Genomic DNA, 15413 nt, shown 5'->3' on the forward strand with positions numbered 1-15413 from the left:
GTGGTTAAGTGTCTGCCTTTCGCTCAGGGCATGATCCCGGGTCATGGGATCAAGTCCCGCATCTGGCTCCCCACAGGGAGCCTGCTTCTCCCTCTGCCCATGTCTCTGCCTCTCTCTCTCTGTGTCTCATGAGTAAATAAATAGAATCTTTAAAAAAAAAAAAAAAAGGAATTTTATTTGCTAAGAAGTTGTTCATAGCCTTTTTTAAAAAAAGATTTTATTTGACACAGAGAGTGAGAGAGCACAAGCAGGGGGAGTGGCAGAGGGAGAAGCAGACTCCCCACTGAGCAGGGAGCCCAATGCAGGCCAATCCCAGAATTCTGGGAGCCTAAGGCAGATGCTTAACCAACTGAGCCACCCAGGCACCCCTGTTCATAATCTTTAATTTCTAATACCTGCCACATATATACTGATACCGTGTTCCAGCTCCCCATTTCCAGTTTTTGGTCACTACTTTTTCTCCCCCACTTTTTTTTTTTTTTTTTTTTTTTTGGACTTAGCAGAGGTTCGTTAATTTTATTAGATTTTTGAAATAATTTTTATTAAAAAGTCCTATAAAATCTCTATATTCCCTAGTTAGCTAATTTTTGTGTTTTATTATTTTTATTCATCTGCTGGTCTGGAGGTTATGTTGTAGTCCTCTTTTTAATTTTTTTGAGGTGGATGATTACTTTGTCTTTTGTCTTTTCTAATATATTTCTCTCCAAATATTGCTTTTAGCTATCCCCCGAATTTTGATATGTAATTTTAAAAAATTCAGTTACAGATAGTTTCTAATTCTTTTGATTTAGTCTTTTATCTGTGATTTTAGAATTTCTCAATGTTCAAAAATCTTTTTTCTTTAGAATATTTATATTTTTGTTACTGAGATTTGTAACTTGATTGCACTTAGGTCAGAGAATATTGTCCTTTTGTTACCAGTCCTATGTTAGTTATGTATTGTTGCATAACAAATTATCCCAAAATTTAATGGCTGAGGAGAGTTACTATCTCCGTATTTCTGCGAGTTCGAAATCTGGCTTAGCTTCACTATGCACCTGGGCTGTGGGTCCCTGGCAGGCTGTGATCAAGGTGTCAGCCCGTTGGACCATCATTTTAAGGCTCAGTTCGGGGGCTGGGAATCGACTTCCAGGTGTTTTGGCCTCTTTTTTTTTTTTTTTTTTTAAATTTTTATTTATTTATGATAGTCACAGAGAGAGAGAGAGAGGCAGAGACACAGGCAGAGGGAGAAGCAGGCTCCATGCACTGGGAGCCCGACATGGGATTCGATCCCGGGTCTCCAGGATCGCGCCCTGGGCCAAAGGCAGGCGCTAAACCGCTGTGCCACCCAGGGATCCCTGTTTTGGCCTCTTAATGCTTCTTACTAACTTGCCAGCTCATTAGTGCACTAAAAGAGATTTGCAAGTATTTTCCCCATCATTATTAGTTATTTTTGACAGAAGAGTCAGGATACCTATTGAGCCAAACTGTTACAGTTGGAAAACGTATCTGTTTAAGCTACTAAGTACCTGAACTAAAAACAAAGAAATGATTTCCTGAGGAGGGGATTATTTTGTAGACAAGGAACCTGTGTGAATTAGAGTCCAGTAAGGAAGCCCTAGGCCAGGTTACTCTTTCAGCAGAGGGAATTGGTAACAGATGTGGGAGGCCTGGGACACAAGCGGGAAGGTTACCTCGTGGTAGTAATTGCGGAAAGCAGCCACGTTGCCTAGGACTGAGGAAACCCGAGAGAAGAGTGACATTCTTGAGCCCTGAAGTGTGGAGAAGAGGTCCTGTGGCTGGTGCTCAGCTCTCAGAGGGGCAGCTGCTTGAGTGCTGCTGCTGTCCAAGGGGCCCAAGGCGGCTGGTGAGGAAAGGAAGGAGATGAGTTGGCACTGGAGCCAGCCCCCACTTCAGGAGGACCCTGATGAAAGCAGCAACCATTTGGGAAAGAATGAATTTTCTCCCCACTGCCAGTTGCCACCCTCTAGTTTCCTTGTTCATACCGAATAGCTGGAAAAGGAGAATGTGGTTGGCAGAGCCCCAGCCCCTCTAAGCAGAGTACTGAAGAGAATTGGGTGTGGAGGGGAGGGGCAGTCGCCAAATAAAGGGCAAGAGGCTGACCCCATGCTCTTGGAGTCTCGCAGGACCTGCCTGACTCAGCTCCCAGTGCTGTTCGTTGAGGGGCCAGAAAGCCGTGGGATCATGACTTAACACTGTTGCTGCTAGCCATGACTCCCAGACTAAACAAAGAACTTTCCATTTATTTATAGTAACTGGTATGAAGTGACAGTGGTTTCTCTGTTTCTCTTAGAATATAAAATATTATCAAGGTATCCGGGCTGCTGTGAGCAGGATGAAGGCCAGAGGACAGAAGGCCTTGGTTCTTGACATTGGCACTGGCACAGGACTCTTGTCAATGATGGCGGTCACGGCAGGGGCTGACTTCTGCTATGCCATTGAGGTGAGCTATGCTCTTCACTCTGTGTCCTGTGTCTTATTTGGGAAGTCCCTCATGCACCTTGTCTATCCATTTGTTCGCAGACATTCAAGGAGTGTTCATTGTGCCCAAGCACAGGGCCAGGTTCTAGGATATGGAGATGAATCAGACACAGTTCCTTCTTTCAGGGACTTGTTTTCTCCTTGGAAAATAGCAGTTCTCAGTTTTGGCTGCATATCAGAATCACTAAGTAGCTTCAAAAAATACTGATGCCTAATTGCATCCTTCCCCTTTGTTTTAATTTAGTTGTTCTGGGATGGGACCTGGGCATTGGGAGTTTTGACTCTGCACTGAGGTTGAGATCTGTTAGCTTAAATGTCCCCACAAAGCTAGCTATCTTAGTATGTTTGTCAAGAATTGGGTGTTTACTAAAACATTAAAGATATGTTGTTTTTCTGATTAATGTAAATATTGCATTCCAGTCTAGGAAATATCATAAATGTAAAATAGTGTGTTAACTTAGTTAACCATTGTTAAAACTCTGATGTATGTTCTTCCCAGCTTTTGGGAAGAGGTGTTATTTATTTATTTATTTATTTATTTATTTATTTATTTATGAGAGAGAGAGAGAGAGAGGCAGAGACACAGGAGGAGGGAGAAGTAGGCTCCATGCTGGGAGCCTGACGTGGGACTCGATCCCAGGACTCCAGGATCGCACCCTGGGCCAAAGGCAGGTGCTAAACCACTGGACCACCCAGGGATCCCCAAGGTGTCATATATTTAAACACTTTTCCTACAAAATTTGGTTTGTGTGGTGATTGAGTTGCAAATAACAAAGTCTCAAAATAACAGTGGCTTAAACAAGATAGAAGTTTTTTGCTTTCTCACGTAAGGTCTGAAGGTAGCACCCTGGAGTATTCATTCTATTCAGACTCTTTCCAGCATTCCTACAATGTGATGCTCATGATCTAGGAAGGTGGACATTTTAGGCTGAAGGAATACCATGTTATGTTGTCTAGACTCATGACTAATGGTGTCATGGTAGAAATCCAGAAAGATAGGTTGTAGCCAGACTATGGAGGACCCGAGTGCTACAATAAAGACTCCAAACTCCCATATCCTGAGTTAGTTCTTAACCTAAAGTAGGAATAGTGGGCTTCAGGTTTCCATGGAAGTCCTGAGAGTGAGGTGTGTATGTGTGTGTGCATGACTGTGCACTTGCCTGAGAACTTCATAAAAACATTGAGTCACTTCTTGGCCTTTTTGGGCGTCATGAAGATTTTAAAGCAGATGTGAAGACATCTGTTTTAGTATGATTGCCTTAGTTAGCCTTAAGTAAATTCTATTATCCTTACTTTACAGATGAAAAAACTAGGACCCACAGAGGTTAAAGACTTAATCTCACAATTAATAAATAGAACTAGGCCTGATCCCGGGTTGGCCTAGGTGGTTAAGCATTTGGCTGCTTCTCGGGTCATGATCCCCAGGTCCTGGGGATCGAGTCCCACATTGAGCTCCTTGCTCAGCGGGGATCCTGCTTTTTCTCTCTCTACCTGCCGTCCCCCTGCTTGTGTTCTCTCTTTCTCTGACAAATAAATAAAATCTAAAAAAAAAAAAAAAAAAAAACTAGACCTGGAGACTTGGTCTACAGTTTCTAATTGTGGTCACTCTACAATGGTAGCTTTGATGGGAGAATGTGTGATTGTCAAAGGAAAGAGTAGAATAAGGTGGGCAAACCTGAGAACCCATATCTCTGAGAGAAGAAGAGTGACCAGTAAAGTCAAGTTCAGACAGACATAAAAAGATCCCAGAGGGCAGAAGTGGAAGCCAAGAGGGGACAGATTGCATGGAAATCAGAGGAAAGAGGGAGTGGTCAGCAAGTGTGGATGTTCTAGAGCAGCAAAGTCCAATCACTTTCTGTGATGCTGAATATCTTTTATAGCTATGCTGATCAAAACCGTGGTCCCTAGCCACATATGGCTGCTTAGCACTTGCGGTCCAACTTGTAAGACTGGGGAACTGAGTTTTTAAATTTCATTCGGTTTTAATCAACTTAGATTTAAGTGTGTGTTGTCCCTTATATTAATGTGGGTAAGGAAGCTGACTGAGCTGGATGAGGACTGAGAGGAGGCTGTTGGGTTGATAGTAAGGAGGTGGCCTCCTTTAGATGGTATTTTCAGGGTAGTAGGATTGAGGAGTGGATGGAATATAAGAAATCATAGACATTGACTATAAACTTCTCTCTCTCTTTTTTTTAAAAGATTTTATTTATTTAAGTGAAAGACACAGAGAAACAGAGACATAGGCAGAGGGAAGAGCAGGCTCCATGCAGAAGCCCTATGTGGGACTCAATCCCAGAACTCTGGGATCACGATCTGAGCCAAAGTTGGATGTTCAATCACTGAGCTACCCAGGTGCCCCTAAACTTCTCTGTTAATACATTTGAAAAGTAAGGAATATTTTGGGAAGGTATATTAGGTGCAGTAATTTCTGTGGCAGATGCTTTGAAAATGAAGCATGGTCCTGCTTTTCTCACTTTTTTCCCCCTCCTTTTTAAGAGCAAGAATAACTTTCTCAGGAATCTCCAGCACACCTCTCCTTGTGGTATCATTGGCCAGAATACGGTTAAATACTGTTTAACTTACCTCATTGACCTGGCCTGAAAGATTCAGTTACCCATAGACCAGTCAGGTGCACATACCATTTGGAAGAAGGTCAGTCCCCCAAACTGACTGGAGGGGCAGGAGAATACACAGAATGATGTTGGGAAGTCAACTTCAGGGACCATTCCAGAAAGAAATGTTCTGGGTGAGATCTTGAGTTCTTGGTGGCTGAGGAGGAGACTGCGAATGTCAGAGCCTGAAGGGTCAGCAGAGGAAATGAGTGACAACGTCAAGAGGCAAGAGGGCCAAGGGGGTGACATGAACTTGTGATACTTTGGGATGGAGGCAAAGTGATGGGTGAGAACTGAGGGTGTGAGGCCCCCAAACTACATCTAAATACATCGAGATAGATCCTAGAAATAATTTGAAACAGATTGTGAAGATTTCTTTTCCTAGCTAAGCACGTATGTATTCTTTACAGAAGAATATAGCATTTCCCCTTGATTATAATAAAACTAATATGTGTTCATGGTAGAAAATATAGACAATGCAGAAAAGGACTTAGAAAAAATGGCAGTGTTGTTGTGACCAGCTTATCAGTTTGTTCTATTTCCACTCTGTGGGTGTGGCTGCATGTATATCTGTAATGTTTTATGTGCTGTTGTGGTTGGAGCTTTGCAGTCTAAATTGGGCAGGCTAGGGGTGCCTGGGTGGCTCAGTCAGTTAAGCATCTGCCTTTAGCTCAGGGTGTGATCCTGGAGTCCTGGGATCGAGTCCCACATCGGGCTCCCTGCTTGGAGCTTGCTTCTTCCTCTGTGACTCTGCCCCCCGCCCCCACTCTCTCTCATGAATAAATAAATAAAATCTTAAAAAAAATAAATAAATTAGGCAGGCTAGGAAGTAAGAATTGGAGGGACTTGTGTTTAGGGACATGTGAGAGGTTTAGGAAGACTTCTGGAGAAGAGGGGATATGTGCTGCCTTGGAAGGTAGGGTTTGCTTTGGCAGGTGGAAGTAGAGCAGAGAAGGCTCAGGCTTGCCTAGTGCACAGTGAGATCAGCGTGGCTACAACATCAGTCATGGGTGAGGGTAGGGTGGAGTGAGGGTGAATAAGGCTGGAGGAAGTAAGGGGGTTTGTATTATGGAGGGCCTCGAATACCATAAAAGACTAGCTGTATTCTGCTAGCAGCGGGGATTTGAGAGTTTTGAACTGATGCCTGTCCAACTTAACAACTAATACCATAACAGTCTCACTTTTCCTCTGGCAAGGACAGGACGCGTCCTGCCCCAGGTCCCAGGTTCATGGTTTTGTGAGGCACGTCCCCCTTCGACCTTCCTCTAATGTGGTACACTGCCACCTGCCGTCCTTGTCGGGTAGTGCAGCCTCCTTGGGAAGCCCTGCTTCTCCAGTGTGCCTGGCATGTAAGGTTTAATTCCTGCAAGGTAAACCCAGCAGAATGTCTTCCATTTGTATTCATTTTCTTTTTTTTTTTTTTTGTATTCATTTTCATAACACACATTTGGAGAATAAAATATTTAAGTTCCAAAGTTCGTTTATTTAGATCAGATCAGCCCAAAGGTATATTTTGCTGTATCATATCCTAACAGAGGTACATTTTATATATATATATATATATATTTTAAAGATTTAGTTTATTCATAGAGACACACAGAGAGAGGGTCAGAGACACAGACAGAGGGAGAAGCAGGCTCCATGCAGGAGGCCTGAAGTGGGACTCAATCCTGGGTCTCCAGGATCACACCCCAGGCTGCAGGCGGCGCTAAACCACTATGCCACTGGGGCTGCCCTTATTTTTAAGATTTTATTCATGAGAGGCACAGGGAGAGAGGCAGAGGCATAGGCAGAGGAAGAAGCAGGCTCCCCATGGGACTCGATCCCAAGAACCTGGGATCACGACCTGAGCCAAAGGCAGATGCTCAACCACTGAGCCACCAAGGGATCCCAACATTTTATATATTTAGGAGAAAATTCTGTAGTGGAGATTTCTTTTAGCAAGACATATCTTGCTGGTCTTTTGTGTCAGGATGTTATTCAATTTATTGTTCATTTTTACTTGGGCTTTGGCTCTCATTTCTAGGTTTTTAAGCCTATGGCTGATGCTGCTGTGAAGATTGTAGAGAAAAATGGCTTCAGTGATAAAATTAAGATTATCAACAAGCATTCCACTGAGGTGACCGTAGGGCCAGGTAAGATTAACAAATAGTGTTTTTGAAAGCTTTACTTATTCTCGAAGGAGAGAAGAAAAGGTTTATTCTGATTACCTGGAATAAATGTTTTCAGGTAATCTCAGAAAAACGGAGTCTCTCTATGTGGTCCTAAGATAAGCACTTTGCTTCTTTGCTAGTTAAATCAGCAGTGAGTAAATCAGAGCTAATTATGTTCAACAGTGGTAGTACAAATGAAACTTCCTTTTGCTTTAAGCACGTTCAAATTCTTATGTGACCTAGCTCTCTGAGTTTTCAATTTCATCAGACGGAAATGAAACTAAGTAGATGACAGAAAGAGATTTGCTTAGTGCTGACATCCTACTATAGCATCCAATGTGATATTTGCCTGTATGGCACAATCCCTCCAGGTTTTGAGAATATTTTTTATAGTCTAGGCGTTTGAATCAGACTTCTAAAATGTTCACATGCCACTGATACCTGGGGAGCACAGTGGAAAGGTTTGCAAAAGAAACTTCTGGAATGTGGATATCATCACAGTTTTTAAAATGCAGTATTTTAGAAGGAAGCATGTATATAAGGTCAACATTTTTGTTACACTTAATTAAAAAAATGCTTTTAATGGAGAAACTGAAACATGCACAAAGAAGGGATTAGTGTCCCCTTTATTTTTGAAACATAATGCAAAAGAGTATAAAAATTATTATCCCACTTTCTAATCAGTGCTATTCAGATAAATTTTCATAAAATGAGTGCATCTGGGGTTACCTGGCTGGCTCAGTCGGTTAAGCATCTGCCTTCAACTCGGGTCATGATCCCAGGGTCCTGGGATCAAGCCCCCCAAGTCTGGTTCCCTATTTGTGGATAACTGTTTCTCCCTCCCCTCCATGTTCATGCTCTCTGGCTCTCTCTCTCTCTCTCTCTCTTTTTTAAAAGATTTTATTTACTTATTCATGAGAGACACAGAGAGAGGCAGAGACAGAGGCAGAGGGAGAAGCAGGCTCCACGCACGGAGCCTGACATGGGACTCGATCCTGGGACCCCAGGATCACGCCCTGGGCCAAAGGCAGGTACTAAACCGCTGAGCCACCCAGGGATCCCCCCTCTCTCTTTTAAGTAAATCAAATCTTTTTTAAAAAGGCATCTCTCTTAAGTATATAGGTTCATGAGTTTGGACAAATGTAAACACACTTGGGACCTCTTTTGTAATCAAGATTGTAGAATGTCTTTATCATGTACAAAGAGATTCCTCATGATGCTTTACAGCTGGTTGCCTCCATATTGCTGACTGTAGACACCCACTGATCTGCTTTCTTCAATACATATTAGATCTCCCTTTTCTAGAATTTTGAATAAGTGAAATTATCCATGGGTACTCTTTTGTGCCTGCTTTCTTTTCTGTATTATAATGCTTTTGGGTTTCATCCACATACTGTGGATCAAGAGTTCGTTCTCTTCTGTTGCATTTGTGGGTGTATATCTTCATTCATCCCTTCAGCTACTGATGGACATGGATAGCTTCATGATTAGGTCTTTATTTATTTATTCATGAGAGACACAGAGAGAGAGGCAGAGTCACAGACAGAGGGAGAAGCGGACTCCACACAGGAAGCCCAATGTGGGACTCAACCCGGGAATCTAGAATCACGCCCTGAGCCACCCAGGCATCTCAGTTTTGATATCTTTATCTTCTTCCACTGTCCTTCCTTTTGGGTTTGTTCTATTGACTAATTTTTATCCTGGTTCTGGATTAAATTTTTCTTTTTCACATGTAATTTTTATTTGGATGCTGTGTATATTGGGAGTTTTGCATTGCTGAGAATCAGAGTTTATTGTCTTCCTTTAAAAACTTTGTTTGCCGGGTCACCTGAGTGGCTCAGTGGTTGAGTGCCTGCTTTTGGCTCAGGCAGGTCATGATCCTGGGGTCCTGGGATTGAGTCCTGCATCAGGCTCTCCCTCTGCCTATGTCTCTGCATCTCTCTCTCTCTGTCTCTCATGAATGAATGAATGAATGAATGATCTTTAAAAAAGAAAAACTTTGTTTGCCATGTAGTTGGGCTACTGGCAAATCATTTTGATCTTCTCAGGGGTTGTGTTTTTTTGTTTGTTTTATTTTGTTTTATGAGATAGAATCCCAGGACGAAGCCTGATGTGGGACTCAGTCTCACAACCCTGAGATCATGACCTGAGCCAAAATCAAGAGTTGGATGCTTAACCTCCTGAGCCACCCTTTCAGGGCTTGTTTTTAAGTTTTGTTGGAACAGGGTTTGAATAGCTTTAAGTTGGGGCATTCTGCATCAGGCTGTGCTGGGTGTGGAGCTTGCTTAGGATTCTCTCTTTCTCTCCTTCTCTACCTCCCTCCCTCCCACTACCCTATTTGCCCCAACTCTCCAAAAAAAAAAAAAAAAAAAAGCTTTAAGTCAGGGTTTGTTTGTTATTTTTTTAAAGATTTTATTTATTTAAGAGAGAAAGGGAGGGCACAGGGAAAGTGAAAGGGAGAAGCAGACTGCCCTCTGAGCAGAGAGTCCGATGTGGGGCCTTGATCCCAGGCCCCTGAGATCATGACCTGAGCTGAAGGCAGATGCTTAACTGGATGAGACCCCCAGGGGCCCCTTAAAGATTTTATTTTTGAAGATTTTTATTTTTTTCTCTTCACCCAAGATGGGCCTCAAACTCACAACCCCAAGATCAAGAGTTGCATGCTCCACTGACTGAGCCAGCCTAAGTGCCCCTAAGTGAGGGTTTCTCAACAGTGACATTGTTGACATTTTGGGCCTGGTAATTCTTTGTTGGAAGGAGCTGTTCTGTGTATTGTAGGATGTTTATTTCTGGCTTCTAACCAGTAGAAGCCAGTATAGCACCTAGTGCCCCCTTCCCCTCCATCATTTTGTGCCAACCAAAAATGTCTCCAGACATTGCCGAATGTCCTGGGGGTGAGGGCAAAATCACTCCCTGTTGAAAACCATTGTTCCAAGACTACATGGGTCATACTAGTACAGCATGGCTTTTCTGGGATCTCTGGGTGCTGGTTGATTGGAACTACTAGAATGTTTCCCAGTCCTCTGAGCTCTGGAAATTGGTTTCTATCTACATGGTATGGTCATCCTTTGTCTGGCTTTCTACAGTTTTGTCTTCTGTGTGTGTGAGTATATTCAACAAGAGGTTTCGTGGGAGCTCTGCAGATTTCTGAAGCCCCTTTTCTGTGTAACATCCTCTCTGGTACCCTCCCCTACAAATCCCAGCCACCTGCACTCCCTCAACTCCAGTTGCTATCACCTTATCTCAGCAAGACTGCTACATTCCACTTGGTCTCTTGCTCCCTATAGCAGCCTGGAAAGTACTTACTGGCAGAAAGCCAGAGCAGTTGTAGGGGTCACTCTATTTCTCTTCTTGGTGAACAAATTGCATTTCCTCTTGTTCAACATCTGAAAAAACTTGTTTCATGTATTTTTGGCTGGTTTTCTAGTTGATTACAATGAATGGGTAAGTCTGATCCCAGTTATATTATAGCTAACTTAGGGAGAAGCATTCCTCCCATCTAGTAGTGTGGCAGAGACCCAGGAGGCACTGGGGTAATCACTCTCCTCAGGCTCCCACTGTACCTTCTCCATTCACACTCAATATGCTAGATGCCTGGCTCTCAGGAGTGTTTGTTGAGATTCAGGTGATCATAAAGCTGTTTATTTGAAGCAAATTAGACAATCATTTAAGTTACATAATTGGCTTAATAATTATTCAGGAGGTAAAATTGGCAGGGCTTGGTGACAGTGTAGGGTGACAGAGAAGGAGGAATCAAGAATTCAGGGATCCCTGGGTGGCGCAGCGGTTTAGCGCCTGCCTTTGGCCCAGGGCGCGATCCTGGAGACCCGGGATCGAATCCCACGTCGGGCTCCTGGTGCATGGAGCCTGCTTCTCCCTCTGCCTGTGTCTCTGCCTCTCTCTCTCTCTCTCTCTGTGACTATCATAAATAAATAAATAAATAAATAAATAAATAAATAAATAAATAAATAAATAAAGAATTCAGCTAATGTTTGCTGACTATTCCTGGGTGCTAGATGTTGTTCTAGGCATTGGGGTAAAATGGTGAGCAGAGCAGGCGGGGGCCCTGCTCTCCTGGAGCTGGCAAATGATGCCCAGGTTTCAGGACTGTGTGATTGGTGGTGCCATCCACTGAGGCAGAGGCATCAGAGGAAGAAGCAGATATGTAGGGGTGAGGTACAGTTTGGGACAGAGTATTTCTGTTTGAGTTTGGCGTGATATCAGAGGGTGGGCTCTGTGCCAAGAAATAGATATTTCTTGTAAGTCTCCTTTCACGGCTTTCTGCCATTGAGCACAAGGGTACTCTAGAAAGTGGACAGTTTTTTACCTTTGCTGCCATAACCACACTACCTGGAGTAGATCTCATTACCCTTGTTTTACAGCTGAGATGACTGATGATCAGCACTAAGAGTTCAAGGCTAGGCAGTGGGCTCCAGGCTCAGGTCTCCATGACTTAAGGTTCAACCTCTCTGTACTGCAGCCTCCTTTGAGTCTCCTCAATGCTTCTCTTTCCTTGTGTTATCCACTTGACTTGTTTTCTTTGTAGGGAAGATGAGTGGGCTTTGTCAGATTGGAATTTGTGCACCGTTAGGAGGATTTATTGTTAATTCTCTATGATGAATAGCCCCTTCCAAAGTTTATTTTATCTGTTGGCTCATTAATCAAAAAAATTTTTTTGAAGATTTTATTTATTCATGAGAGACATAGTGAGAGAGAGGCAGAGACATAGGCAGAGAGAGAAGCAGATTCCATACAGGGAGCCCTATGCAGGATTTTTTTTTTTTAATTTTTATTTATTTATGATAGAGAGAGAGAGAGACAGGCAGAGACATAGGCAGAGGGAGAAGCAGGCTCCATGCGCCCGACGTGGGATTCGATTCTGGGTCTCCAGGATCGCGCCCTGGGCCAAAGGCAGGCACCAAACCGCTGCGCCACCCAGGGATCCCCCCGATGCAGGATTTGATCCTGAGACCCCAGGATCATGCCCTAGGTGGAAGGCAGGTGCTCAACCGCTGAGCCACCCAGGCGTCCTGGCTCATTAAAAATTGTAATTGTAGAAGTAATATTACATTGCAGAAGTTCAGGAAACAGAGTCAGCCAAAAGACCTGCTCTCTTCTTACTATCCCAAAACAACTGTTATTTGGGAGGGTTGTTTGGTAGCAAGAAACTAGCTTAATTAGGGGGGTTTAGTGTAAGGAACTAGTGATGCTGAATCCTGGGTTTCATAGTATCACTGGAATTCTGCAGCCTCTCTTGCTTTGGTTTTCTCTCCCTTTGTGCAGCCTAGAATTATTTGAAGTACTGGAGTTCAGTTTTTGCATTTTTTTTTTAAGGATTTTATTTATTTGTTCATGAGAGGCAGAGACATAGGCAGACGCTCCCATGGGGAGCCTGATGCAGGACTCCATCCCAGGACCCTGGGATCACAACCTGAGCCAAAGGCACATGCTCAACCGCTGAACCACCCAGGCATCCCCAGTTTTTGCTTTTAAAATCATTTTTGGTAATACGTTAGTAGTTGAATTGTTAATTTGTAGCTCTCCAGTTGCTAATAAGAATGAAACATTTTCCAGATATTTGATTAATTTTTCTGTTTTGAATTGTCTATTTGTATTTTTGTCTGGTTTTATTCTTGAATGCTTTAGTTTTCTTATCAGTTCTGTGCGTCCCTTGCAATATTAAACATACAGAAAAATTGAAAGAGTGATATAGCAAATACCTGCATTCTCTTAACCAAGATTTACCAGTTGCTAGTATTTTGATGTGTTATATGTATATCAAAATGGGTTTTTTGGTGAGCCATTAGAAAGTTAATTGCATGACATTTCTGGTTACTTGGATATATCTGTATGTGCTTTCAGTGTAATATTCTGTTAACCTTTTATCTTCCATGTATTTGCTGTAAATATTTTTTCTTATTGATTGTTTGCTTCTGGCTCTGTTTCCTTGTATTTCTCAGATGGTGACATGCCATGCCGTGCCAATATCCTGATCACGGAGCTGTTTGACACAGAACTGATTGGAGAGGGAGCACTGCCCTCCTATGAGCATGCGCACAGACACCTTGTGCAGGTACAGGTAACCAGGGCCTCCCCTAGGTACATTGTTGTGATCTCAGCTGGCTCACACAGGTCTGTTTGATGCCCCATGCTCTGCACAACCTGAACCCTCCATCCTTCTCTGTATACCCTAGACTATGCTTGATTCTTGTGAGACTCTGATTCTCCTTAATTAGGACTTTCGGGTCTCTTATCAAGTCTTTGTAGGCTAGAGCTGAAAGGCAAGAAACTGTCTTCAGATTCAGTTCTCTTCAGCAAAGATTCTTTCAGTGTCACCTGTGTATAAAGTGTTCTAGCATCCAGGGAAAATTATAAGACAACCTTCTTGTTTCTTAGACCCATACTGGTCAGTGATGGTGTGGACCTGATGGGCCAATTAGAGAGGCAGACAGAAGCACCACTCATATATGTTTTCTGACTGGCAGATGAGGTCAGGGATCAGGAGATGAGGGCATATGTAGAGAGGCTGGAACTTGGAGAGGCACCGAGGAGAGGGAAAGGTATCCCAGGTAGTGGACCTGTTTTTTTGGTACGTCGTGGGAACATGTCCCAGGTCGGTTTCTGAGGTAATGGTGGAAAGTAGGGGAGAGGGTGGAAGGCCTTGAATGCCAAGCCATTCTAGGCAAAAGAATTTGGGTACTGATAATCTTTGACCATTTTTTTAGGAAGGGAGAGGCATGCTGACAGTGTTCTTTAGGAGGTGTTGGTCTTGCTTTTTTATGGACGTAAACATCCCCAGAGGCAAAGGCCAGCGGGAAGATAAGAGTGTCTTTCTTTTGCTGCCACCTGTCCTGTGGGCACCATCTAGGTGAGCCTGCAACTGTCCCAGACTAGGACCCTTTTTTTGGAGATTTTTGGTGTGCCCGGAGTGAAGAATGTGGGTCCTTCCAGAGCAACTGGGGCCACTTTCCATGTTACACGGTAAGCCTGAGATGGTGATTGTTCCGCAGATCCTCATACTGTCTGAGATGTCTCTTAGCCTCTAAAATGTAAAATCTTCTTCTAGTAACTTGGGTAGTAATTATTTCTGTTTCTCCACATTAAAACCATCAACTAGATGCATCCCTGAAATAGAGAACAAGGATATTTAAAATTACATTAGTGTTGGCTAATTGGTCTTTCTTTAATTCATCTAATAGTTAAGAAGATGTGCAGGCAGCTGTCCACAGTTTCCTTTCTCAGCTGGTCTGAGTAGCAATGTGTCCCTTGTCTGTTCTAATCATTGCCCCATCTGCCCACCTTGTGTCTGAGCTTGGAAGAATTATGGCTTTACACAAAAGCTTTCATTGCCTTGTCCCCTCTTCCTGCCTTATTGGAGGTCATGTAAACAGGATGCTGGCATGTCTGACAGGTAGTCCATGTAGTGATGAATGACCCCGTGATTGGTCTGAGAAGATAAATTTATTGAGCACCTTCATTTTGCCAGGCCCTTTTTTTGAGTGCCAGGAATATGAAGGTGAGCTCCCACACAGGCAGGTAGGTGAGCAAGTTATCACAGTATAGTTGGAGGTTATGCCCGGATGGTGGTCAGTGGGGTGAGAACCTGCCTGTTGTGGGAGGGGAAAATGGGGAGCATCAAGGAAGATGAAGCTTGAGCTAAGTGTCTTGAGGAGTAATCAAGTGTTGGCCTGGCATGTGAGAGTGTTTTCAATAGAGGAGATCAGCACAAAGATGGGAGGATGAGCTGGTATGGTGTGAGTTGTTGGCATTGTGGGTGGTGTGGGAGGTGGGGTTAGGGCTCAGTTTGGGGAGCTGGGCAGGACTAGACTGAGATGGGTCACTGTGTTGCAGAAGGCAGTATAGTACCACAGGGAAGGTTTTAAGCAGGGGATTGACATTGGATTCACTTAGGCAGACATGTGGAGAGCATTTGGGGTGCAAGATCAGGGACAGGAAGACTGGTGAGAAGTGGTAGGAGTCATCCAGGCTCTGGAGTTGAGATGGGTCTCAGCTGAGACCAGAGAAATGGTCATGGAGAGGTAGACTTGCCGGGGAGGAAGGTGCTCAAGGACTTGGTAATTCCTTAGATGTGGAGGCATTGAGGATGATGCCAGGGTTTGGGGCTTGGGTGACTGGATTGGATGGTGGTGCTCCCTATTGAATGAGA

The 15413-nt window shown here is 43.5% G+C and overlaps 1 protein-coding gene across 8 annotated transcripts in view; it reads left to right on the top strand.

The window, feature by feature from the left end:
• PRMT7 (protein arginine methyltransferase 7) overlaps nucleotides 1–15413 on the top strand; it is a 43427-nt gene that overhangs the window by 10302 nt on the left and 17712 nt on the right. For 5 of the 8 annotated variants that reach the window (XM_077888088.1, XM_077888099.1, XM_077888103.1 and 2 more), the window contains 3 exons: nucleotides 2294–2443; nucleotides 7120–7228; nucleotides 13207–13325. In XM_077888088.1, coding sequence (XP_077744214.1) covers nucleotides 2294–2443; nucleotides 7120–7228; nucleotides 13207–13325 — 378 coding nt within the window. Of the gene's footprint in view, nucleotides 1–2293; nucleotides 2444–7119; nucleotides 7229–13206; nucleotides 13326–15413 lie in introns of those variants that run through there. The other 3 variants (XM_077888093.1, XM_077888107.1, XM_077888110.1) reach the window with 3 other exon arrangements.

The sequence above is a fragment of the Canis aureus genome, chromosome 3 (genome assembly GCF_053574225.1).
Source record: "Canis aureus isolate CA01 chromosome 3, VMU_Caureus_v.1.0, whole genome shotgun sequence".
Lineage (NCBI taxonomy): Eukaryota > Metazoa > Chordata > Mammalia > Carnivora > Canidae > Canis > Canis aureus.